Source organism: Alternaria postmessia, assembly GCF_024291825.1.
Source record: "Alternaria postmessia strain BMP 2775 chromosome Unknown scaffold_28, whole genome shotgun sequence".
NCBI lineage: Eukaryota > Fungi > Ascomycota > Dothideomycetes > Pleosporales > Pleosporaceae > Alternaria > Alternaria postmessia.
The window spans coordinates 112,778-138,448 of record NW_026260101.1 but is presented as its reverse complement, the minus strand read 5'-3'; the positions used below and the strand labels follow the sequence as shown (position 1 = coordinate 138,448).

At 50.7% G+C, this 25,671-nt stretch overlaps 10 protein-coding genes across 10 annotated transcripts; 5 read left to right on the top strand and 5 right to left on the bottom strand.

The window, feature by feature from the left end:
• Positions 1-376: 376 nt before the first annotated feature.
• J4E82_005358 (uncharacterized protein) lies at positions 377-1,736 on the top strand (the record flags this gene model as incomplete). The annotated part of the gene is made up of 5 exons (XM_051731625.1): positions 377-704; positions 770-875; positions 930-1,340; positions 1,393-1,531; positions 1,587-1,736. 5 exons carry the CDS (start codon positions 377-379, stop codon positions 1,734-1,736), a joined length of 1,134 nt encoding a protein of 377 aa, XP_051588583.1.
• Positions 1,737-3,425: 1,689 nt separating this feature from the next.
• Positions 3,426-3,774, top strand: J4E82_005357 (uncharacterized protein; the record flags this gene model as incomplete). The annotated part of the gene is made up of 2 exons (XM_051731624.1): positions 3,426-3,612; positions 3,674-3,774. 2 exons carry the CDS (start codon positions 3,426-3,428, stop codon positions 3,772-3,774), a joined length of 288 nt encoding a protein of 95 aa, XP_051588582.1.
• A 2,515-nt stretch (positions 3,775-6,289) lies between these two features.
• Positions 6,290-7,665, top strand: J4E82_005356 (uncharacterized protein; the record flags this gene model as incomplete). Its single annotated transcript, XM_051731623.1, has 2 exons — positions 6,290-7,216; positions 7,294-7,665. 2 exons carry the CDS (start codon positions 6,290-6,292, stop codon positions 7,663-7,665), a joined length of 1,299 nt encoding a protein of 432 aa, XP_051588581.1.
• A 154-nt stretch (positions 7,666-7,819) lies between these two features.
• J4E82_005355 (uncharacterized protein) lies at positions 7,820-9,596 on the bottom strand (the record flags this gene model as incomplete). Its single annotated transcript, XM_051731622.1, has 4 exons — positions 7,820-8,521; positions 8,576-8,923; positions 8,974-9,360; positions 9,417-9,596. 4 exons carry the CDS (start codon positions 9,594-9,596, stop codon positions 7,820-7,822), a joined length of 1,617 nt encoding a protein of 538 aa, XP_051588580.1.
• Positions 9,597-11,205: 1,609 nt separating this feature from the next.
• J4E82_005354 (uncharacterized protein) lies at positions 11,206-12,473 on the top strand (the record flags this gene model as incomplete). The annotated part of the gene is made up of 4 exons (XM_051731621.1): positions 11,206-11,640; positions 11,701-11,857; positions 11,907-12,113; positions 12,169-12,473. The coding sequence occupies 4 exons, from the start codon at positions 11,206-11,208 to the stop codon at positions 12,471-12,473; spliced, it is 1,104 nt and encodes a 367-aa protein (XP_051588579.1).
• Positions 12,474-12,777: 304 nt separating this feature from the next.
• J4E82_005353 (uncharacterized protein) lies at positions 12,778-13,369 on the bottom strand (the record flags this gene model as incomplete). The annotated part of the gene is made up of 2 exons (XM_051731620.1): positions 12,778-13,183; positions 13,236-13,369. The coding sequence occupies 2 exons, from the start codon at positions 13,367-13,369 to the stop codon at positions 12,778-12,780; spliced, it is 540 nt and encodes a 179-aa protein (XP_051588578.1).
• Positions 13,370-14,114: 745 nt separating this feature from the next.
• J4E82_005352 (uncharacterized protein) lies at positions 14,115-17,252 on the bottom strand (the record flags this gene model as incomplete). The annotated part of the gene is made up of 3 exons (XM_051731619.1): positions 14,115-16,239; positions 16,287-17,070; positions 17,168-17,252. The coding sequence occupies 3 exons, from the start codon at positions 17,250-17,252 to the stop codon at positions 14,115-14,117; spliced, it is 2,994 nt and encodes a 997-aa protein (XP_051588577.1).
• Positions 17,253-17,564: 312 nt separating this feature from the next.
• On the top strand, positions 17,565-18,316 carry NDK1 (nucleoside diphosphate kinase; the record flags this gene model as incomplete). Its single annotated transcript, XM_051731618.1, has 4 exons — positions 17,565-17,581; positions 17,664-17,694; positions 17,852-17,999; positions 18,054-18,316. The coding sequence occupies 4 exons, from the start codon at positions 17,565-17,567 to the stop codon at positions 18,314-18,316; spliced, it is 459 nt and encodes a 152-aa protein (XP_051588576.1).
• Positions 18,317-18,705: 389 nt separating this feature from the next.
• J4E82_005350 (uncharacterized protein) lies at positions 18,706-22,950 on the bottom strand (the record flags this gene model as incomplete). Its single annotated transcript, XM_051731617.1, has 1 exon — positions 18,706-22,950. One exon carries the CDS (start codon positions 22,948-22,950, stop codon positions 18,706-18,708), a length of 4,245 nt encoding a protein of 1,414 aa, XP_051588575.1.
• Positions 22,951-23,403: 453 nt separating this feature from the next.
• On the bottom strand, positions 23,404-25,147 carry J4E82_005349 (uncharacterized protein; the record flags this gene model as incomplete). The annotated part of the gene is made up of 2 exons (XM_051731616.1): positions 23,404-24,097; positions 24,276-25,147. 2 exons carry the CDS (start codon positions 25,145-25,147, stop codon positions 23,404-23,406), a joined length of 1,566 nt encoding a protein of 521 aa, XP_051588574.1.
• Positions 25,148-25,671: the final 524 nt, after the last annotated feature.

The following is a 25,671-nucleotide window of genomic DNA, read 5'->3' as shown; positions in this document are numbered from 1 at the left end:
GATGACATCGTTTGAGGCAAAGCTTGAAGATGATGCCCTACGACATCCTAGCCATGCTGCGTCGCGCTTTTTCTAGCCAACCCATCTTCCTGTCGCATGAGCTTGACGCGAAGTTTCTGACTAAGAAGCGCCGTCTTCATCTTCATCTTTTTGAATACCATGTCTTTCGATAAGCCAGATGTCAAGGCCTCAAGACATGCGATGACGGTTGGATCGAAGCAACGTTTCCACACTCGGTGATTGCAAATTTTCTTCCCCTTGAACCGCGTACCTGCTGCGCTTTTTGCAACCCTGCAGGCGGAACAACGTAAACTCTTTTATCTGTTCATCACATGTGCAGCGATAACGCCGGCACCCACATATATTGAAACCGCAAATGGCGCCTCTCAAACAGACCCTCAGCACTGACGCCGGGCTTCCAGCCGGCTCGTACATCTACAAGATCATTTCGACAGCGCCACGACAAGACCCTCTCACATACTCCCTGACCGATCAATTAGCTTCCATATCTTCAGACGACTCTTTGCGCTTTCATACTGCAGACCTGAGACCTGATGGCGTGATTACGAACGCAAATGAAAACATAACATGTTTGGAGAGAGCGAATGATACGCCTAGCAACATTGTCACAACAGCGGGAAGAGATGGATTAATAAGATTCTGGGATAAACGAAGCAAGCAAAAAGCTCTGCAAATCGAAAGCCGTGAGTGACAGTGACAACACTGGTCTGGCGAAGCATGAGGAATAGAAGGCTGACCGTCAGCGTAGCGCACAAACTCGTCTCAGCGTTGGTTTGCGATGCAGAAAGAAACTTCGTCGCTGCTGGCATCGAAAACCCCGAAGACGGTCCTAATAGCTCCCCAGTATACATTTGGTATCTCGATGTATCTCACTTTGATTAGTACCATATCCACTAACCCAATACTAGGGACCAGCGCAACCTATCAGCGCCTCTTCGTTCATACGTGGATTCCCACACTGACACCGTGACAAATCTCTCTTTGCATCCTTCTCACCCTACTCTGCTACTATCATCTAGCACGGATGGTCTAATCAACATCTTCGACACTGCTCAAGCTGACGAAGACGATGCTTTGTACCAAGTTGTCAACCATGGATCGGCTGTCGCACATGCAGGGTTCATGTATCCTGGCACCGACATTTACGCGATTGGCACGGATGAGACGATCAGTTTTTTCGCATTGCAGAGCCAGAAAGAGGAGGAAGAGGAGCCGGCGCCGAAAGTGTGGGGCGATGTTAGGGAAGGTTTGGGGTGTGAGTATGTGGTAGATCTGGGATGGGCTGGGCAACAAGCTTTTGTTGCCGCAGGGAAGCATAGGTACGTCGTTATCCGATTGCTAAAGCACCAAGACAGAGCTGACTTGTCGCAGCGAGAGTCTTCTCAACTTCATCCCTATTAGTAAGGGCACCAATGGGCCTCTGGACTATAGCTTCGATGTCGATAAGAGCATAACCTTTGCGGGTGCTCACGGCGAAGAAATCGTCCGCGATGCATTCACTGATGTTCACGTAGGCATATCCCCTTGGCTGAAATTCGATTCTTCATAGTTAACAACCTTTACAGACCAACACAACATACACATGCGGCGAAGACGGTCAAGTTCGGGCCTGGAAACCCTCAGAAGAAACCGGAACGAATTTTGATGAAGCGGCCGGATCGGCGAAGAAGAAGCGCAAGGAGAAGAAAGAGAAAGCAAGATTCAAGCCATACTAGGATCTGGTATGAGGTGACATTCTCGATCACTCGGACAAATGTATTATCTTCGACATGGACTATGCGAATCTTTCTGATCGCTCGGGCAGCAGCGAGTACGGGCATGATCATCGTGAGCCCAGAATTTGCGCAGGCACTGTCATCTGGCATGATGCCTTGAAAAACATTTCGAATACTACCACAAATTGGAAGATTCATAACATCATCATCAATGGTCGTTGGCGCCTCAAGATCATCAACCGGACGCAACTCGTGCGTGTCACCCAAAGCACAGAATGGTTGCTCAACAAGGGTGGCCTCAAACAAGAAGTTAAAGCTCATCAGTTGTTGTTTGGCAGTTTGCATAGCACCTTTTCATGCCATTTTGCTAGTCAGCGAACCCTAACCGCGGATGCTCTTGCTCACAGAATGAATCGTATTAACATGACTCATTTCTTCGTTACACACACGTCGCGCGAAGAGGCTCTCCTCTTTCGAGTCGCCTACAAGATGAATAGGAAGATTGACGGTCTCGACGCAACATCCGACACCACTGCGATCGTCAACGTAGTAGAAAGCCATAAAAGCTGTTTACTAAGTGTCTTAAGCCTCTCAGGTGAATTTTTCACAAAAATCCCTTCTCGCAGACGTTGTGCAATAGAGAAATGTTGTAAACATTGTGGAAGACGTGATCTCAAACCATTAAGGGTTGGATCGATACCACATTATCGATACGTTCGAGCTGAGAGAGGGCACAGAGGGAGAATACTATCTTCTTTAAAGGGTCACAGCTGGGCGATTGAGTTTGCAAGTGTCGATGGAACGGTACAGAGAACGATCGAAGGGTTGGAAAGCGGATGAGAGGCAGCATCACCGACTGCGTGAGATATTCGGTAGCGGAACTGAATTTGAGACTGTGGTACTAGACGAGTGAATCAGCGGGTCGCCCTAACAAAGGACTTTAAATAGCAGGAATCACGAGAAAACTCAGCACTGAACCTATTGGATGCGTAAAGTGTAGTACAGTGCAGCGCCAAGCATACATCGTCGGAGTAAGCCCTCGACAGAACCCTCGGTTCTCGCTCCCCCACCCACGACGGAAGCTAACGTTTCAGCCCAGCCACCCAAACAGGTACAGCATAACCGTTTCATCCCTCCATCCCCTACCATCATCAACCCGACGTCTCGCAAAGCGCCTAGAAGCATTGTTCCTGTATGATCTGCGTATCGTGATATGCCTCGCCACAAGGGCGCCTGAGCGCCAAGGTATCAATTCTCTTCATGCGCCAGTCTCCGCCAGGCTCAATGTAGGCTTGTGGCCGAGTTCTCAAGGCCGATGCAACCGATTGTATTGTTTGGTGTTTGTCTCGTGTGTTTTCTACCGGTGGGAGTTTTGCGCAGAATGAGAGGACGCGAGATGCAATACGGATGTTGCGGCCAACAAGGTAATGCGCCTGCATCGTGAGGTTTTTCTTGCCGAGGCAGCAAGCAGCCAGCTTCCTGAGGCTTTGTGTATAAGAGGTGCCTGGTGTCGCCTGAAGTAATAGCCTCATCAGCATCTTCAACTACAGTCTTCTCTACTACTCTCTACTTCGCTCTATTCAATTCTTTTCTTCCGCTGGTCGGTTCTTGGTATCAATAATCACTTAAGATAAACACTATTACCGAAACCTTCAAAACAACAAACAACAAAACAATCCAACCGCCAAAATGAAGTTCACCATCTCCGCCGTTGTTCTCGCTCTCTCTGCTTTCGCAGCTGCTATGCCTCAGGGCGCCAACGCCAACCGTCCCGTGCCTGAGGGCGCTTGCTGTGTCGCAAACACCAGCTTGAAGCAGGATGTCTGCACTGTCAACGGAGTTAGCGGTCGCTGTGTTCCCGACAGCATCAACAACTGTAAGTTTCCCATACATCCCGATCTACATCTAAGTCGCCCAAGCTAACCAATTTCATACAGGCGGCGCCCAATTGACCTGCATCGAGGACAACCGACTGAACTGCGACCCCAACACTCTGGAGAGGGGTCGTCCTCTCTGCCGCCGCATCCAGGGCGCGTAAACGACTAGTATTAGGTCTAGTGGTTGAAGGAAAAGTAAAAATGTACATATTATACAGATCAGTATGAACTGAAATAGACTTAGTGGTGGTAGGAGTAGCTGTAGTGCCCGGGTCCTGTAGTAGTATCGGCTATGTTGGACGACAATGAAGATGCTGTATCGCATTATCAACTTTTTTCTGTTTGTTGTTGTGATCCTGTGTTGTGGCAATTGTGGGTCTGGATAATTTGGAGAGGTATGATAGTCCATGTCCCATGTTATAACACCTGTGGACCTTCCATGACATGTTATGAGCTAGCATGAAGCCAAATTTAGTTCATGGTACAGTAGAATGATTGAACTTTGAGTCAATTTCCACCTCCGCGACTTGATAGAAGACATCTGAAACACACCGTCTCTCTAAACAAGACACATCTACAGGCCATATGTAGTTGCCATAGCCGGTCATCTGCTACATATATGCGATGAAGCTTGAGTAGGGCTGTAAGCCTGGACCTAAACACGAGGATAGTGATGTCGCCTTCGGGGTTGCTGAGGCCTGAGGTTTGTACGTGTCAGTAATCGGGGCTGTGCTTTGGGGTACGGTACGATTGACATGGCTTTGGTCGTGTTTCGTTGGAGGTTGCTTGAATGGTAACCGTGATGCCGTGGTTGTCGGCCGTACTTGGATACCCACCTAGGTAGCGTCGCGAGAGAGACCGAACGTGATTTACTGCTCCGCTAGAACATTGCACATCTTGGCGGTATCACGATCGTGCGTACTATTCGGGTAACCATATGTACACCGAATGGTGGATCAGTAGCGAATTCGCGAGCGTGCTGGCTTGGTGGGTGTTTATTCTTTTGACGTGTCGGATCCGCACTGTGGGCAACGCCGTCGATGATGATCGCTCCGCCGAAAAGCCGATATCCCCGCATCGAAAACAACAAATACTGTTGTAGAAATCGAAGAAATTGGGGAATTTAAGATGCCCGGTTGTCACGGCAAGGGCGAGAGCGGAGGATATCCACGCAGGGTTCTCCAGTAACGCCAGGGGCTACCGTGAATCGATATTGGGAAACACGAAGCTTGCTTCCAGTCTCTCACCGTTGCCAAGTTAATTCATTACTCACAAGGACGGCTTCCTTCTTACGACTGGCTCATGATTAACTGGTTGCGAAACACTGTTGACGCAGTGACTGGAACTGATAAAGATGACTTCGTACCCGATCCCAAAACAGCCACCCAGATGAAGTCGTGAATCAGATGCACAGCGACTTCGAGAAGCACTTTTCGGATGATAAAGGAAATCGGAGGCCTCTTCACCACAACGTTCGGCTTTGGCGCTTCCCCCCGCATGAGGTTGCGGTATTTCAAATTTCATCAGTGGAGAAATCCAAACCATCAACATCCGTCGTAAACCAGCCTTTCATATTCTCAGCGGAACTGTACACAGCGGATCGGACGAATTTACTAGCGAAATATGGTATTCCACAATTTTCCGTTTCTTGGTCCTCAGCGCAAACAGTAGCGCCAAACTCATCACCGCCGCAGCAATCAACAGCAGAGCAATCAATGCCGCAGAGATCACCGCCTTTCTCCATTAAAGCATCGGAACTACAATCTATGCCTGCTTATAAATCTATCATAACCCAGCTGTCTGTCCTATTTCGACCTGCAAAAAGGTAGCGTGCAGCATATTCGGGCGCGAAAGTTAAGTCGCCGTTATTAGAAACGAAGGGCATAATTAAGGAAAGCCTCGATCAGGTGATGTCTTCTAGAGACACCAAAGTAGGTAGTGCGCTGAGCAATGGTGGCTCAATCAACGGTCAGTCGCAACGCCTTGCGCCTATAGATACTTCTACGCTAGCGAAAGCCGATACTCAATCTCCTGCGACGCCTGACACAAATGAAGAGTTACATCAGTGGATTCGCAAAATGTACTTTGAAATCGGGTTTCATGAAGCCACGTGCAGTTTCATCGGCTGGCCGAAATTCGTCGACAAGGTCGTAGCGCAAGAGCCGGATCAAACGAAGCATACGCAACTCAGGCGAGCATTGGAATTGTAAGCAAGACTCAAATCTTTTTGGAGCTACCTCACTAACTAGCTTGAGGCTTCGTCCAGGATCAAAACACAAGAACAGTCTCCCTCAGGTGACAGATGTCCAAAAGTTGAAGGCCAGGGCTCGTCGTGAGCGATTACAGAATGCTAAAGGCCCAAAATCACGACCGACTGCGACAGACTTTCCAACACAGCAACTCACGACTTCAGCGCCTAGAACAATATCAGTGTCACCCCCGAGATCGAAAGATCTTGCGCCGCAAGTGTTGACATCGCAGGCGTCTTCTGCAACACAAGCGTTGGGATCGCATCTCTCGGCAACAAGATCAGTACCACCGCAGCCTACAGTTCCTTCACCCATCCAGGCTTCTTCCAAGACAGTACCTATAGCCAGAAGTCAATCCTCGGCGCCTTCGTCTGTTGCGTTGCTAACGGTCGTAAAACGCGATCGGCCAGAACTAGATTTAAGTGACATGGATGATCTCGTTCCAAACGCATATCGAACCAATAATCCCAAGGCGACTGTCAACGGAGTTGAGAACGCGCCGTTGTTATCGGGCCCTGTGGTCGTTCGACACGTGAATGATCTAGTTCCTCAATTCGGTTACATCGGCAATTACCCAGATGAAGCCGGACGAGGAGTCAGGGTTTTCCATAATACTAATGTTCCATTTTCCACGTTCATCTGCGGTGTTCAGGGAAGTGGCAAAAGCCATACTACAGCTTGCATGCTCGAAAATGCATTGATCCCGTCCAAACAGCTTGGCCGCTTGGAAGCACCTGCTTGTGCAATGGTGTTTAGCTACGGAAGTTGGAGCACCGGTGGATCAGGATTCAGTGTCAGCGAAGCTGTGCATTTGGCTCATGAGAAACGCGAGTTTCCCGGGCAGAAAGTACGAAGAATCACCGTTTTGGTCTCTGCTGACAATGGAGCAATTAGAAGCTGCTATGAAGATCCGATTCGCAACGTTCGTGTCGTTCCGTTCAAACTCAACGCAAGAGCTCTCGACATCACTGCCATGCGCGCATTGATGGGGGTCGGTGATAAGAGCCCTACACTTTACATGAGCCAGGTCGAGATGGTACTTAGAAAGATATCGTCTGCAAGCAAGGATGGATTACTTGACTACAACTTATTTATTAGGGAAGTGAAGAAGCTGGACCTGAGTAGGGAACAGAAGCAAGCCCTTGACCAACGTTTGACAATGCTTGAGTCGTTCCTCGATCGGGACGGTAAAGCGGCAGAACCGGAGTTTCTCCCAGGCGAGATGATTATCATGGATCTTTCTGATGCCTTCATGACATCTAGTACAGCCTGTGTTCTTTTCAAGCTAGGGCTGGACCGCTTCCTACAGTCACCCATCAAGAACAAGATGGTCGTGTTAGACGAGGCGCACAAGGTCTGTTTTCTTGAGGTTCAATCACAATACTCTTGCTGACACAAAATCAGTACATGCTTGATAGTCCTGGGTCGAAGTTTCTCACGGACAGTCTCGACAACATCATTCGTCTCCAACGGCACTGGGGTACCCGCGTCATCATCTCCACGCAGGAACCAACTGTCTCTACCGCACTCATTGCACTCTGCTCTGTCACCGTCATTCATCGCTTTACAAGTCCTACATGGTATGTCGCACTTAAAAAACACATCGGCCCCATGGAAAACGACAATACTCTCATGCAACAGATCGAAGGATTAAACACTGGAGAAGCGTTAGTATATGCTCCCAGCGCAGTGCTTGGGAGAAATGATGACGACAGCTTAGTAAAAGCTACGGGTCAGCTGCTCAAGATTACTATCCGGAAAAGGATAACACACGATGGTGGGGAATCGATTATGGCCATGTAACTAGCTGCATATAGTTTGCAATTGCACCAGTCTAGTTCAAACTTAACTTTGAGGCAGTCACACTGAGAAGCATGATTGATTGATTGATTGAAGCCGGAGAGCTCATTTTCGCCCACTTCTGGCTCTTGGCAAACTGGCGTATGCGAAGAAGAGTCTACGGCATGTTCTTGTTTGGCGCTCCTTGGCCCAACTTGAAGTAACCTGGGTGAAGCTTCTGGAACACCTGAGCAGGGTCGTACTTCTTGCTCACAGCGATCAGCTTCGCCACATTCGCCGATCCGTAACTTGCGAGAGGGTCCTCGAACTCGCTCGCGTAGTTCATATAGATGTAGTCGTTGTCCAAGTCCTTGCCCTTTGCATAAGCCTTGACATTTTTCATGACAGTCGAGAAGAACTTGAGAACAGTGGCATCATCCGAAGCCTTTTTCCACCAGGCACTCATGTTCATGACAAAGTATGGGCCCTTGCCGGCGTCGAGACCTAGCGCATTACCACCGTTCTTTTGCATACCTTTGAGTTGGCCTTCGGTGATAGCCTGGATAGAAATAAATGGCGAAAGACCTTCGACAGCTTGAATCTCAGGCAGAAGCGTGTAAAAGGTATCAACGAGGTAAGTGTAAAGCTCGCGGTCGACTTTGAGGGACACATCCCACATCGTTTGACGATTACCGAGGGCTTCCTCTGCTCTACCGCCGTTCATCTTCATGGTCATGTTGGCCAGCGTACCAAATGCTGTGTCGTCCATCACAGGAGAAAGAGCTCGGATCTCATCGAAAACAGGAGGATCAGCGACAGGTTGAGCATAGTGTGTTTGGACTATCGCAATCTTTCCAATGCTGGGAGTGAAACCAAAGGACTGTGTGTGGTTAGAACCTCGCCGATGCACACACCGAAAGTAGAGGATACGTACAACAATCTCTGCAGCATCTGTATCCTTAGAAGACCCAGTGACGGCGAAGTTGTAAAGAGCGTCAAGCACGCTGTTGAAATTGTTTTCCGTAAAGATGCGCTGGCCACCCCACATCTGGCCAAGCGGAAACGCATCGAGCTTGAAGTTGGTAACGATGCCAAAGTTTCCACCGCCGCCCCGAAGTGCCCAGTAAAGGTCTGGGAATGCCGCAGGGGTAGCGGTTACCACGAGGCCAGAGGCTGTGACAACTTCGTAGGCGGCAACGTTGTCACAGGCCCACCCCACCTTGTTGGAGAAGAAAGAAATACCACCACCCAATACAAGACCTGGAACACCAACAGGGGCCATCTAAAACAATGTTAGCAGAGCTCCATGATGCCATTCCTAGCTGGACTTACTCTGCCGCCAACGACTCCGAGGCCAAACTTCTCCAATTTATTGTAAACATCGACCCACAAGTTTCCAGGACCGACATTAGCATACTTTTTGTCATTCGAAGCCGCAACAGTGTTAAATCTCTTCATCGAAACGGCGATGCCACCTTCAAGGCTGGATGCACCAGCAAAGGCAGCATGGCCACCACCCTTGACAGCAAAGGGGCACTGCGTCAAACGAGATATCAAGACCAAAGATGACACTTCGACTGTGCTTGAAGGCTCAAAGATACATCTAGGATGCAATTCCCCCTGTTGCGCAGCCCAATATGTGCTAGTGAAGGTGTCATAGGTTGGGGTTTGCTCCGATAAAAGCTTTTCGCTACCGTATATGAGCTTTAAGGAAGAGCACTATCGATCTGTCAGTGCTTTTGGCATCATGTGAGGCTACTAAAGAGGTGACGCACAGCAATCGAGCAACCACCAAGGGATGTTCGTTCCACCAAGCCCGAAAGCTGAGGGATGGCGGAGACATTAACGCCGTTTGCGATCAAAGCTTTAGTCACGTTGAAGTTTGCGGGCTCGAAGACCCCTGTTTGAGCTGAAACGAATGCCACGAAGGCGCCAAGGGCAAGGAAGGATTTCATCCTGGGTTCGGTGGGAGAGAAGAAGAAACTTGGGCGTGATCCAAGACACTGGTTGTTATGGAGTGCAGGTTCGATCTAATTTATTCCACTACCTAGGTACGGTTGGTAGATCTGCGTCGGACAACGATTGGTGCGCTCCATCTGCAGCCCTTCATCCTTCTTTTCTTAGCAACCCGTCCCCGGCTGCAACCTACGACTCAGGAGCCATCGTACAGTAGTGTATGCAGTAGGGCTGCTACCGCAATATAAACACTGCAAGCGAGCTCGAAGGAATTCCTTTCTGGAGATGGCTCGCGTTCTTGTGTTGACTAAAGCTTGTCTCCCGCCACTACGTGCGGCGCCTCGAACCTCCTATGTGGTACCCCAGCCATTGGCACTGCCATATCTTTGAAAGCGGAAACACAAGTGCAAACGAGTTGCAGATTTTAGACTCATACCAACGGCAAGCACCTGTGGCTCGATGTAAGTGTAATGGACATACTGTGGATGAAGACGTGGTAGTGTTGAACCAACGACGGGTTGCCATGCAAATCAGGCCTCCTCAGGAAGACCCCAAGGCAATTCTACACACTCATGGACGTACCTACGCCGAGATAGCGGAGATCGACCCTGGATGCCAAGCCGCTAAGGAACTCATACTGGTTGCGCGGGGGAATTTCCTACCATGTCCCCACCCATGCCGACAGCGAGTGCGGACCGTTGTACTTACGTCCGTTTGCCTCCCCGTACTTTCTTCGAGCATAGTTTGTACATCAATGTATAGTTTTTGTAAACATTCTTTGCGCTGGCCTTGCATTCATGGCTCATTTGCCACATATGCTCTTTACGTCCCGAATAGGGTGAGGACTTTGTCAAACTCTAGTCATCTGCACCTACAAGGAACGTGTTCCTGCCTCACAGTGTGCAGGGGCGCTGTCCCGCTGTGCCGTTCCGAACACTGGTGGCCGAGTGGCCATTAGGATGCATGCCGCGAATCCCAAAGGCACGGTTGCAACGTCCCTCATCGGGTGCACTTTCCGTGAGTTCATCAGGATGATAATCTGCAATGACATAGTCAATTCGGTCCTGGCAGCTTACTCCAATCCGTTGCGCTGCATAGTTAGCATGACAGCCGATCGGGAGGCGTTTAGTCGACTCTAAGCAGTCATCCACTTGCATCGCCTCCCGTTGTTGCACGATTGGTAGAAATTGGCATGTTCCAGTCCGCCCGCTGAACGTGGGATGAAGGATTGAGCCTCACTCATTTTTCTTATCAGTCAGACGTCCGCTAATACGCCCGTTGTTGATCTTTCGATCTTGCCAAGCGAGAAGACATGCAATCCTTCTTCTCAGATCACACTCCATTGTCAACGTACCCCATGGTTCTTTTTTCCATTGCCACCAATTATCGCTGGAGGGTTTTACAGGTGCTAGTCATGACGGAGTGGGTTTAGAAAAACAGCATTTTGAACGACAGGCACGGGTCGTGAAGACCGTTGTACGAATGGAAGCTGCTTACGAGGAACGTCTTCCTTGCCACGAGCTTCATTTATCTTGATACGCCAACGATTGTTTGTCTCTACTCGATAGTACGTTTCTCAAATCCTTCTGAGGCATCCAACTATCCATCATGTACGCAGCCTCGAAGGCGCCGGTTTCGAAGGATGTTCTTCTTCGTACAAATATTGTTATGCTCCTTCTGACATCTGGATTTGTTCTTACGCGCGCTGTGCTGCAGATCGTCAAACGAAAACCTTTTGAGTTGCCCGATTTCTTCGTCTACTTTGCTTTCTGCTTGTTTGTCGCACTATGGGCTTGTTACCATGTCGTTGCGCCATCGATATACAGAGCGTATGCAGTTCTGGAGGGAAAGACTGAACCGTACGCCACGATGAAGGACGATGCTATAGCGATGTTGAAGTTCCTTGTTGCTGGCCAAATGTGCTTCTACACACTTCTCATTTCGGTCAAAATGTCGTTGATGACGCTGTACCGCAAGCTGCTCGCCGGACTGCCGAGGATCTACAGAAATATATGGTGGAGCATAGTCGCCTTTTGCGTGCTGGTAAGTACTAAAAGCCAAACCTTCTATCACAGTCACTGAATGGAGCTAAAGAACATCTAGGCGTGGGTTGGTAGCATCGTTAGCACTCTCACTACATGTGACGATCTCAACGCCGAGTTCAGAGAGGGCCAATGCGGAGGAACTGCCAATGAAGACCAGAGGGTTATTTTCAGCCTCTACTTCGCGTACTCCGTTGATGTGGCAACTGATCTAGCTGGTAAGTTGAGCAATTGCAGAAGATCAGAGTAGTGTGCTCATATTTGTAGTCATGTTTCTGCCACTACGTCTCACATGGAATCTTCAGATGCCTCGCAAGCAAAAAATAGGCATCTTTGTATTGTTCGGTAGCGGTTTTATTTGCATCGCTTTTGCAACTATACGTTGCTTACAAGTTGGTGTGGATGGCGATGGAAAGGCTACGACGCCAGAACCTAAATGGTTGATGCTATGGACTATACTGGAATGCTCAATAGGTATAAACTCTCTCTTAACCCGTTGGATTGGGAATGCAACTGATTTACTTGGTAGCCATAATGATTGCCTGTTCACCCGCCTTCGCATCCTTCATTCGGAGGTACATGGATTCGACAAAGCCATCGTATAACGCTCAAGGCTATTTGAAACAAGGGACCGATGAGATCAGAATGAAGAGCATCGTCAGTTCCTCAGGCCGACGCAACCGCGACGCCGCGGACATATACTGGGAAGATGCACATAGTAGCCAGGAGGAACTTGCAAACAATGCCGGGCGTATCATGGTTAAGACGACAGTGCACCAGAACGACGAGATTACCAGCCACAATTCCAAACATGGGGTAACCAGCCAGTCTTAGACATTGGAATCGTCTAGCGAAGGCAGGAAAGTAAACAGTACTCTTGTGCAATATTGTCGAGGTTGATAGGTCAATATATACACAGCTCTTAAGCTTGTATCACCCATATATACAAGTATCAATCCAAAAGGCTTGTTCAAAAGACAGGGAGCGAACCGGACCCTTGTATTTGCGGCAGAAGGGAAATCGTCATCAAAGAGACCGTTTTGATAGATGAATAGACTCCCTTTGGATTTTGTCTTCCAGCATAGAGACAGCTATCTCTCTTAATTATCACTGAAGATTGTTGAACATGTGAAATGGCTTAGCTGTTAAACCAATCTACGCCCCTTACCATCTTGTCGCATATATAGCCAGTGACAAGTGCATACGTTCCCTTATGCAGGATGTCGATGACCTGCTCGTTGATCGGCCATGTCCAAGGAGCCGCTGACACATTCGCGGTAGTCTCCATCAATTGATCCAGCATGATGCGAAGACCCGTATGCATAAAGACAGCAACCGGTCCGATGACACCGTAGTAAGACATGACTGCTCGGAATGGTCCAGCAAGCATTCCCATGCCAAAATGATGTGCATGGTTCAACAGGAAAGTGTGACGCTTGTAGAATTCCGGTGAGACGCCTAGATGGTTGCCCATTGTTCGTGCGGGTACGTAGGAATCCGGGCGACCAGTGAAGAACTGCTCGATTTTGTTCGACCCAGACATGCTAATAATAATTCGTCAGTCGTAGGGTAATCACCAGAGCACCATTGACTAACACTAAGGCTCCTACAAACCCGGCACCAACTCCGATAGCGACGGCGCGACCGAACCCAACCTGCGGAAATTTGGGAAAGCTTGATTTTGCATCTGGATACGAGACTGTACCGGTGGGGGTGTGATACTGAGGCATGTTTGCTACACGTCCGTTGACGACAGGAAGGGAGGATACGTATCTGGTGTGGAGAAGTGAAGAAGTAGAGGCTTAAACTCTCGTTGCCGTTTGTTGTTAGCATTTGACGTTCGCGTTGCGACGCAGGATTGTCGTGGGTGACCAACGATTTTGCTCACTTTGACGTCACGCATCGTCAGATTTCCTGGCTGCGCGGAACCACGGCACTCACATTGGACCTCATGATACAGTAAAACCACCAACTAGACAGTCATGCGTTCCATTTTGAGATCTCTTGGTTCTCCATAGAGTGAACAATAGCCTACTGACCATATTAGCAACGCATACCAGTAGTGTCTACTAGGAAAGTCGATGCACTCTCTCTCAGCCAAAAGCAGCTCAAGGTGTTGATATGATGAGAATGGGGAGAAACGATGCGGTCTCGGTCGCAGACGCTTCAGTCTCAGTACAAAAGTGTACAGCCCACGACGTCTGAGTCTACATGTTCACTCGCACATCCTATCAGTTGAGTTATTCGCCTAATCTCCTGAGAAGAACCTGACTCACATTGAGATGAAGGGTTTTGGAGACAGAGATTGTAGGTCATAAAAAGTAACTGGGTTCACGTATTCATCTCCGTGCGCAGCAGTGCATTGGGGTGTCTTGATCTTGACTTTATATACGCTCTACTTTCTTTCATCCTATACACCATGGCCTTTGTTCAGTCGCAGTGCAGTGCTACTCACACGTCTTGACATCTCAGAGCTCAATGTTCATGACCATGGTGCTCATGCCCCGCACCCTTCTCCGCAAAGTCAATCTTCCACCCCCTAGTAATGAACACGCGCGGATCCCTTACTACCGCGTACGCGGACTTCTTGCCCTCGGCAGCATGGAACTCAAGCGGTACAGGTTTCCTCCTCTGCGTCTCCTTCTCGCCTTCCTGCATGACAACGACCTCAGCCTTGTTCTTCCAGGCCTTAGGCGCGCCAACAATGATGATCTTCTCCACGCGCACCTTCTCCATGGTTTTAAGGTATTTTTCGCACTTGACAGTACGCTTGTTGGAGTCGAGGTTGGAGGAAGTAAGGATCTGACGGGTGCCATCGAAGGAGAAGCGGCGGTGGATAAAGGCGCCCATTTCATAGTCGAAGGTCTCGCCGTCGTCCACGTACAGGGTTCCTGCAGCATTTCCGTCCTTGTCGAGTGCGACAACGAGGGTGAAGGGGTCGTATTTCATAAGACCAGAGGATCGACGAGGGCGGTCACGGCGTGGGATGACATGACCTCCCTGCATAAGCAATGGAATCTTCTCGAGGGGAGCTGGAACAGTGTGGTGTCCTGCACCGCTGTAAGTGGTGAAGTCGAAGTAGTCATAGTAGGGCTGGTCGTCCGCAATGTAGATAGAGACACTGTCGGCGCCCTCCTTGGTAACTGGCTTGGCAAGGAGACCGGTGGAACCAATGTAGAGCTGGTCGTCGACTTCAAAACCACGTTCATCGTCAGGGTGTACCCAGAAGTTGGGCCGGATAATGGGTGCGCCAGTAGTGTGAGCCTCGTGGAAAGCAGTGTACCAGGCAGGGAGGAGCTGGTATCGAAGACGCAGAGCCTGAGTAATAATCTCGGTGTAGGGAGAGCCGGCAACATATGGCTCACGGCGACGAGTGTCGATGTGAGCATGGCCGCGGAAGAAGGGGTAGTAAATGCCAGCTTGATACCAGCGAGTCAAAAGTTCCTTGCTCGGGTTACCGAAGAAGCCTCCAACGTCTGCGCCGCCGAAGGGGAAGCCAGAGATACCCTGGTTGAGCACCATAGGGATGGAAGCCTCGAGATGGGTCCACTCAGCCTGATTGTCGCCAGTCCACATGGCAGCAGTACGTTGACTGCCAGAGTAGAAGGCTCGAGTAAGAACGAAGGGGCGACGAACCTCTCCCTTCTTGCGCTCGGTGATGGCTTGGTAGGTCGCGTTGTGGAAGGTCATGCCGTTGATGTTGTGAACGTCGCGATGTTCCCAGTTACCATGGTGAAGGTTATCCTTGGGCATAGTTGTTTCAGGGCCGTTGAACACCGAGGGCTCGTTCATGTCGTTCCAGATGAAGGTGTTGTGGGCGGTACCCTTGAACTTGTCGTAGTTGAACAAGCCCTTCCACCAGTCGATGGCAGCTGGGTTAAAGCAGTCGATCCACATGGAAGAACCAGGCCAGCACCAACCCTCGTACTGGTTACCATCTTTGTTCTTGACAGCCAGGTCCTTCTTCTTCAGCTCGTCAATGATGGGGTAATCGTGAGTGTTCTTAATGTGAGGATCAATGATAGCAACAAGCTTCCTGTCGCGCTTGTCAAGCTGCTGCTGCATTGTGTCGGGATTGGTAAAGGTCAGAGGATCCCAGGTGAAGTACTTCTTCTCCTGTGTGTACTCAATGTCGAGCCAGATGACATCGTAAGGAATGTTGAACTTATCAAACCTCCTGTCAACGTCTTTGACATCCTCATCGGTAACGTAGTTCCATCGACACTGGTGGTAGGCGATAGCGAAAGACTGAGGCATGGCCGTGTAGCCAGTCAGCTCACCATACTGGCGAGTGAGATCCTGAGGAGTAGGTCCAAGAAAGACGAACACGTCCAGGAGACCACTCTCGGACATCCAGTGAGTCTCAGTATCGGTATGACCTTCAACACCAAGAGCGAGTGGGTTGGCGGTGTTCCTCTTCTTGGTGACGTCGATCCAAGTCTCTGCACCGTTGAGCCAAAAGACACCGACGGTGGAGCCTTTGCGGTGGGCTTGCATGAAAGGAATGGCGCCGTAGAGGGTCATGGGGCTGTCCATCTCGTACTCGAAGACGTCAGCGTTGTACAGTCGGTATGGCTCAGTGTAAGCATTGTCGCCGCCCCTGGATTTTGTTAGCTAAGAACCAAGATATGGACGGACGCTGCGCACCTAGTCGTTTTGAGAGACAGCCTTGTAGCATGCTCTGGGATACCAAAGACGTGTGCGTATCCGGGGAATGTGATGTCGAGCGCAACTGCCTCAGGGCCTCTCGGCTTGCTGTCCGTGTTTCCGCCGAAGCTCTCATCCCACCATGTGCTTTCGTCTTGGACAGGCTCTTCGATCTTCTTCTCTTCTTCCTTGGTTTCCTCCTCACCTTCCTTCTTTTCTTCTTGGGGCTTCTCAACCTTGGGTCGCCAGTGCTCGACGTTCATGTAGCCACGCTCGTTGAACTTGACTTGTGTCTCGCCGTCGCGTTGGAACTCGATACCGAAGGGTGCATGTCGGATGACGGCCTGGTGCTTGCTGCCCTTGCCGTAGACGACCTTGGTGTAGCCGTCTTCCGTGTCCGGGTTGAAGGCAGCGCCCTTGGACGGGTTCAGACCTCCAACAAGAGTCCATTGTGCTGCCTCATTGTATCTCTCCTTTCGCGCTTTGCTGTCGTGGCGGAGTGTGATGTCGCCCTTTGCCCTCTTCTCCTCGTCGAGAGTAACGCGTGCGACACCAGATTCGAGAAACGTGACGGTAAGCGGCAGACGAGCCTTCTCCTCGCCTTCCTTCAGTGTCTTGAGCACGACAGCATCCAATTGTCCGTCGTTGAATGTGATGGAGGCAGGGTCGAGAACATAGGGTGAGGTCCAGGAGCTCGTAGCGGAGACGTCATCGGCGAACTGGCGGTTGCGCTTGCAGAAGCCCGATTGACTGCATGTTTTGAAGTTCTCGTGCTTGACGGATACTATTGTCTTTTAGTAGCGTCCTTGCAGCTTCGCATGTAAAGAAGAGGAGACGTAGTCGTGAATTGGGGATATGGAGCAGTGAGCTTAGCTACATACCAGCTGGCACGAACAGACACGCCAATAACGCCAAAAAGAAGAAGACAGCCGTCCACCGGGGAGGCTGTTCCCGTAAAGTAATCATGACAGGCAGCTCTCTAGTAGACAGAAGCCAGCCCGGAATATCATCAATTCATCAATCAATCAGCCAACCCTCAGCGCTCGAGATGCCATGTGGACTTTGAAGCAGCGCCAAGGTCAGGGTCCAGCTCCATTGCACAAATCAGGCATAACTTTATGCAAGCTACCCCACTAGACAACAACGAGGGCAGCCCATACCCCACCCCTTCATAAAATTCCAGCTACACGTCCGCCCCTTCTTCCCGATTCCTCTCTTCAAGTCGTATAGACAAATCACTTTTACCAAGAAAAACTCAAAAGTCACTTCATCGCCAAAATGACTACCGAGCAGACGTATGTCCAATGCTCCGAACCCTCCGATTCCACGACGAGGGGCAGCTGAAGGGCGGTGAACGGTATACTGACAGATGAACAGCTTCATCGCTGTCAAGCCTGATGGTGTTCAGGTATGTACAACATTCACTTCTCCCAATGCCCACTCTCCAAGTTGTCAATTGCATCAATCGTTGCCATGAATCTCCATAATCATTCAGCTGTCACAATTGAAGCAGCAGACTTCTCAACAAAAAGCAAAAAGCACATATGCTAACAGATGCTCGACAGCGTGGCCTCATCGGTCCCATCATCACCCGCTTCGAGAACCGTGGCTTCAAGCTTGCGGGTATCAAGATGGTCACTCCCTCCAAGGAGCACCTCGAGAAGCACTACGCCGACTTGAGCGACAAGCCCTTCTTCCCCGGTCTAATTGCCTGTACGTGGCCCTCGCAAACGAGATATATCGAAACAAATCACTGACACTGTCTAGACATGGGCTCTGGCCCCGTCTGCGCCATGGTCTGGGAGGGCCGTGACGCCGTCAAGACCGGCCGCTCCATCCTCGGTGCCACCAACCCCCTCGCCTCCGCCCCCGGCACCATCCGTGGCGACTACGCCCTCGACGTTGGCCGCAACGTCTGCCACGGCTCCGACTCCGTTGAGAACGGCAAGAAGGAGATTGCTCTCTGGTTCAAGGACGGCGAGGTCCAGAGCTGGAAGTCCGCTCAGCACGACTGGGTTTACGAGAAGTAGACGTCTCATACAATTGAACCATGAGAGTGTGGAGTGTGCTTAGTAGCTGGACGTCTTTGTAACGGAAAGCAGGTCTACCGACCCGTCTAGTAGTTACGAATGCGTCTGGCGGAAGGCTGTCTCCGGCTTGAAGGTTTAGGTGTGGGCTATGAAGATACGATCACATGAAAAGGAATATGGTAGAAACCAATGAGACACATGAATGATCTCTATATTCGTTCTCGGGTGCAAGAGTGATGTCGCTCTGACAACACATGCAGCTATCGTCTGACCACTCCTCTGACAGCTCATACAATGCTTCGATATAACACAATATGCATGCGCAAATGCCCATGACAGTCCCTGTCCGAAGATATCCTTTGTCAACGCCGTGCAGCGGATGATAGCACTCATGCATCTCCATCTGCCGCCGCCTTCCCCTTATCCTTACTCCTCGTCTTGACCTTCCCCTCTTCTTTCTCCACCAGCTCGCTCTGTACCTTTGCTGCATACCATTTCCTCAACTTCTCCACCTCGCGCCATTCCCCTTCTCCTCTCTCGACAGCCGGCCCTTTAGTCTCCTCCCTCGCTCTTAACTCGCCAAACGCACCCCTCTTTGCGCCCCAGATGGGTCTGCCCCAGCGCCACACACACCACGCGCTTTCATCTGCACTGGTGAGTGTGGGATGCCTGTTCAACGACTTGACAGCAAATGCGCGAAGTAGAATTACATCGCCAACCTGTGCTTCTGGAAGTGCAATCTGATGAGCGCGGAAGATCTGTACTGTGGTTGTTTGAGGCCAAGAGCTAGCATCAGTGATTTGCAGGGTAGTGAACCAATGTTTCGGTCCCTTTTTGGCTTTTTCGCTTGGCGTGGTAGGAGACGTGACGAGCGCGATTACATCAGGATTGGCAGCCGAGTGAAATTGAGAGGAGCGGTTCAGGAAGTACAGGAGATCCTTGAGAGGGGTGTAGTAAGCTAGTGGCGTAGACAGGCCAACTGATGGTTCTCCGAGCGTGTCGTTGTCGGCATCGTCCGAGGATGCATCAATAAGTGTTGGAGATATGGCAGTAGTTTGGGGATTGAGTGACGCGGCAATAGCTTCTGTGTTGGCCACATTATCAGCTTCGAAGGAACGAAGACCTGCAGACGTGGTTTGTGTAAGCTGAGGTGTCAACAACATATCCTGTTCTTGGTGGTCGTTGAAACTGGGTTGCGAATCCATGGCTGTCTGTTGTGCTGCACTTGGAGTAATAGGCTTTTTGCTATGCTTTTTCGTTCGTTGATCGATGGTAGGAGATCCAGGTGGTGAACTGCGCACAAAGTCATCGACATCAACGGTGCCTTGGTTGTCTTCACCTTCACCGAATGAGATCTGCTCGTCCGCTTTCTGGCTGGCGTTTGGTGTTGCAAACTCATCGGACTCATACACTCTTCTCCTCGTTCTCCGCACATTGCGCGGACTGGGAGTTATGTTTTCCTGTGATCGTGCTTCGCGTCGTTGCATGCCTGGACTGCTATGCAACGGCTGAGTAGCATGTGAAGAGCCAGGTCGAGCAGGACTATTACTATGTAGCCCTGCAATCACTTGTGAGTCCGATTTCTTCCCTTTCGTCTTTCGGCTTGATCTTCTTAGCTCGGGCGCGGTTGCGGGTGGTGGCTTTGTGTCCTCTTCGTCTGCCCGAACATTGGTAGCATGATCGACAGCACGATCGACAGGGTCGCTGTGGTGCATGTGTCCCATATCATCGGAGGGGTGCACAATAGATATAGTGTGCTCAGATCGAACGCTTTCTTCTTCGGAATCTTTCACGAAAGCCACGTCAGAGTATCTGCCCTGTGATGCGCCTAACTCTTGCGACGGCTGGAAGCTGGAGACAGACTGATCATGGTCCTGGGTTTGTAAGGTTCCAAAATCGAACACCGAGTTCACATTGCTTTGCGAAGCAATTTTGGGCAGCCCTTTTCGGGTAGCAGTAACATCAGCCGAAAAGCTTTCTGCTGGGGAAAACTGCCTCGATTGTGAGCGAAGACTGTAGGGAGACGTCTGAGTAGACTCCTGCGATGGGGACAAGGCAGAACGAGTGCGTTTCCTAGGCGGTGAAACAGCTGAATGTGCAATAGAGGTCAAAGATCCCTCGGGTTTTGTATTGGACATGGGGACGGATGCTTCGCCTTTCTTTGGCGAGGCTGCAGTCTTTACTTCCGGCCTGGTACTCTTTGCAGGCGATTCTGGTAAAATATCCACGCTTCCTGGTTTCTGGTCGTCCTCAGGCGCCGTGGGATACTGTTGGCTCGCAGACTCAGTAGCTGCATGTGTGCTGTTTTCATGTCCCAAGTGAGTATTGAATTCATTTGACTGTGATATCGAGACCTCTTCTATTGACTCCACTTTGATGTCTGACTGGTGATTATGCCCAAGACCAGCTACCTGCTCATGTTCCTGGACGAATGATGAATGCTCCATTGGGAAAGCGTCTTGCAAGTAATCATCAGTAGCCTCGAAGATTGATCCAGATGGATGACCATCAGGAGACAAATCTTCCTCCATATGACGTGATACGACATCAGGTTCTGGTTCCTGAGATTGAGTGTGAGTGACTGTTTGCTCCACTGTCGTTTCAAGGGTCTGTGCATCTTCGGTCGAAAGATCCAGATTTACAAACTCACTATGACTATCAACATCCATGGTAGGGGACTGGTCCTGAGTAGTGGAGGTGCGCTGGCTAGGCTGAAGCTGCTGCTGTTCGTGGCTGGGCTCGACTTCGTTGTCGTCCATGGGAGGGCCCAGATCAACAATGGCTGATGTGGCTGTTGGATTTAGCTTGCCCGTGGCTAATTCTTGACGATCAATTTCCTCAAGGGCCCCACTCCTAGATTGCAGGTCCTCCGCTGTGCTGGAGCCTTCTTCAGGTTGTTCAGCAGAAATCGAATGCATCGGTTGTTCAGCTGTCACCGAGTCCATCTCTGTCTCACTCACACCATCTTCTTCGTCCTTGGATGAAAGTTTTACCACTTCCAGCTCGCCTGGTCCATCTATAGCGATTCGGGAGTCTGCGGTAGCCGAATCCTCTACAGCTTCATCTGGCTCGCTCTCGGGTATACTCTGGCGCAACCTGGACATGTCTTCTGCCTCGGTTTTCGAAGGTTGCTCTTCGATCAGTCGCGCTTCTGGTGGAGGCGACGATAGATCCAGCGGACGTGAGAAGCCAGCACCGTCCATACCAAATGTGAACCGTACAGGTGTGAAGGCTGACTCATGGTTTGGATGGAACACTGAAGCTCTCGATGAGCCTATTGAGCTGAAGAAGGACGTCTCACCGATGTAGCTTGCTTCGCTCGGTAAATCTTGCCCATCCTCAACCACAGCATCATCACCCAGCGGCTGCTCGCCAGTAGCAGTATGGCTGAAATAGGAAGTAGCAATTGCATCCTGGTCTCCTGGGAACGGTGATGGCATGGGGAGGTTGGAAGCGTCTTGTGGTACAAGCTTTGGGCTTGCAGGCTCTCGACCGATAGGGGTCAACAAGCCTGCAGTGACAGCTGGAAAGGTGGATGATGTGGGGGGAGGCATCGCTATCGCCAGCTCATTCTTGACATGACTGTGTGCACTTGCAACCGCCCCGATCTCGACTACGTTTTCTTCGACGCGCTCCAGTTGTACATGTTTTAGCTCGTCGGTGTCTGCTTCTGTGGCGCTCGTATCATGTGCATTGAGCTCGCCATGCGTAGCGCTTTCTTCTTCGGTATTGACTTCGGTGTCAATCTCAGTGTCGCCTCCAAAAGCATATTGTGCAGCTGACGCTGAATGCTCGTTGGGCCCAGCGTAGAGGTCGTAGTTGTCGGTGTCGGTTGGGGTATCAGGTTCGGTCGGTTCATCTTGGTGTGCCTGTAAGGGTCCGGCTGCAACCGACAGCATCTCTGGTTGTTGAGGCGAGACAGGAGTGCGAGGAAGCCGCCCTGTCCGACTGGGTGACGCTTCGGCCGACTCGAGCTCATCTTCCATAGTCACGTCTTCCTTCTCTGGCGACGGTGTCCTTGCGCTGTATGTCCAGGCCTTCCAATCCCGGTACGATTTCCTACGTCGCTTCTTGTCATGGCCCTCTTCCGTCTCATCCGCCAGAGGATCATAGGGCGCTTGGAAGGACGGACCGTCAGATAGTCGCGCCCGCTTGAGAAAGGCAGGAGAGGAGAATTGAAGCGCGGACGCTGGACTGGCTGTAGACGGCCGGCGAGCAGGCGATGCGGAGACTGGCGAAGGCGCGACATCGACGAGTTCGAGGCTTGCAGTTTCGACTCCGTTGCGGTAGACGCGCATCGTGACTGTGTGTACGTATGATAGCTCCCATTCGATGCTCCTGCCTGGGGTGCTAACGGCGCCTTCCTTGACGAACTCAGCGCCTCGTAGGCTCAGCACCACCTCATCTCCAATCCCCACACCTGTTGTCGCAACAGCCTTCGCGCTGGCTCCGGAGAAGCGCGCTCTGACCTGTCCGTTCTTGCGTCGTAATCGGACATCGGGCTCAGCAAGCAACAAGGCAAACTGTCGCGCTGATGACGAATACGGCCATATTAACGTTGCTGTCGCTCGGAAATGCTTCGATTCGATCGCGGGCAGCTCTGGACTGAGCTCCGAAATACGGGCTTGATCCATGGTGCGCAGTGAGAGCGCAGATACGCGTTATGGGGGCGACATCGCGCAGCGGAGCGATTCGTTTATGTTGGGAGGTGGGCAATGCGCTCACGAGTGTTGATGATTGATGTGGGAATAACGGCTCATTCCGTCATGCTTCTTCCAACGCGACATCCCTGCACTATTATGTCTGTTTCCGGCCACCTCGGCTGTTCCTGTACCGCATTCCTCATTCACCATCGCCAACCCTTGCATCTCATTCTGCATCTCTACCAATATCTAACAGACCCGCTTGTCGAAGCACTCCAGAGACTTGCATTACCACGAACTAGCGTCGATCGTGATTCAAAACTTTGCACTATACAGCATGGCAGCTTCTCACGGCAGCAGCAATAAAACTGGGTACAAAGCGTATATACGCGTATATTCTACAGAAGTGCGATATGATTAGAAAACAGGACCACGCTCCGCATATTAAGGAAGATCTAAGATATCCTTCAAGACCGCCAGTGCCCCAAACAAGTCGTTGTCGTGGTACCTTCTGGCGTTGACCTGGAGATTGATTGGCGCCCCCTCAAAATCTGATCTCTCCCACAGCTCTTTGGTATGCCTGCACTCATCGCTTAATGGTTTGTAGTCCGCGGCATAATTCTCCTTGTTCTTAGCTTTGATTGGTGTGGGTACAACAACCCCGGGGTAATCGACAAAGTTGTACAAGCTTGTATATGTCCAGTAGAACGCTGTGTCATGCGCAGAGGCAGGCCCAACAAACGCAGGGCCGATGACAATGTCGACTTCTTGCTCATTCCAGCTGTCGGCAAACTCATAACGGAACTTGTCGCGAGCGGCACGTAACTCGTTGACCTCTTCCGCATGCAGCATGCCGTGAGGTTCGGCGTCTTTCCATATCCAGTCGCTCAGCGGTAGGACTGGCTCGCCTGTTGACATGATATCCTCTTTCGCTAGTTTGCCGCCACCTGGCCAGTACATACGTCGGATCTGTTTCCATGCTTCTTGTGCCTTATAGGGCTTGAATGGCTTCACTTGGACAACATCCGAATGTTGAGGGTCGGAGAGACGCTCACGAGCCCATGTTATAGCGCGCTTTACTGGTGGCTGAGGATCAACGAAGCCGTCGTTCTCGATGACACCGATTCTCAATGGTTTCCTCGTCTTAGTCGTTAGTCCCGTCCAAGGAAGTGGCACTACCTTGGGATCCATCAAGTACGGTTTCTGACCCAAAACAGTCGTCATGAAAAGGTCCATGTCTCGCAAACTCCGGCAAAACGGACCAGTGCTATATGTAGGTAAATGAAGTCAGTGTATGTTTTACGTGCAATTCGTACAGGCGTACTTGCCTACACAAAATATTGAGTTCTGCAGAAAATGCATGTCCGAGGAAGTTTTTCATCGGCAACATGTAAGATGTCGACTTGTAACCATAGATGCCGCAGAAAGCGGCAGGGCCTCTAATACTGCCGCCAATGTCCGTGCCTACACCAAGAACTGAGCCTTTCATTGCAACAAGTGCAGCCTCGCCACCAGATGAGCCGCCTGCGCTGAGATCAATGTTGAAAGGGCACAGCGATCGACCGTAATGAGATGTCGTTTCCAGATGCATGATTGTTTGAGGCTGGTTGGTCTTGCAGTAGAATACCGCGCCCATACTTCTTAGCATTGACACCAACAGACAGTCTTTCTCGTCGAAGACGGTACTCGCCAAGGAGCCTTGTGATGAGTAGGTTCCAGCAATGGGCATATGTTCCTTGATGCTGATAGGAACTCCATGAAGAGGGCCGATCGTCTTTCCGTTCTTTTCTAGATACTTGTCCAGCTCTTGTGCCCTCTTGATCGCATCATCCATGAACCATTGAGTCAAGCAGCATGTCATTTGGTGTGCGATAATAGCACGTTTTGAAAATGCGGTGGCTACTTCGACTGCTGACAACTTGCGTGCGGCGATGGCTTCAGCAAGGCCTACTGCATCGTACTTTTCAGTGATGTTGATCTCGGCTGGTGTAAGTATGCCGCAGGTGATTGGTATTTGAGACACATCCTTTGGTGGATCGGCAGTAATTTTTGGAGATAGGCGTAGTTCAGGAGGCACTTTTGCCGCAAAGGCTTCGAGGATTGATGCTCGTTTCTTTTCGTAATCTGGTGTACCTTGGGGAACAGCCTTAGGCTGAACTATAGCTAGTTCGGAGGGATGAATTGCCATTATGATGTTGGGAGAATGATAGGGATATCAAACGCAGATGTGATCCAACGTCGTCAGTTTTGGGAACCATCACGGCGGTCTTATCTGCACATGCGCCGTTGTCGTCATTGTTGGGGCCAAGCCTAAGACAGAAACGTTCTTTCTTATAACTCCACGTAGCATCCCGTTGACTCCGTCCTCGGAAAGATTCCGGAACGACAATAGACAGCAGCAATCGTAGTGCGATAAAGCTGATAAGGGGGTGGTTGGTGTTGGAAGTGCGGAACCAATCCGACCAGCGGCCCTTAGCGCGTCATCCCACATGGTCCCGCTGCAGCTAGCGGACGACCCTTTACTGCATCCAGCTCCAACGACTCCAATTATCCGGTTATCTCCCAATGAGCGCACCGACTCCACTGCCTATCAAGCGAACGTTTCCCCGCGTTGGATTTGGTGTCACGGCTCCTGGTCCCTTCGCGTGGACTTGCTGTATTGCGGAAGCCGATGGGTATCTACGTAGACACGGAGATAGGCAGCTCTGAGCG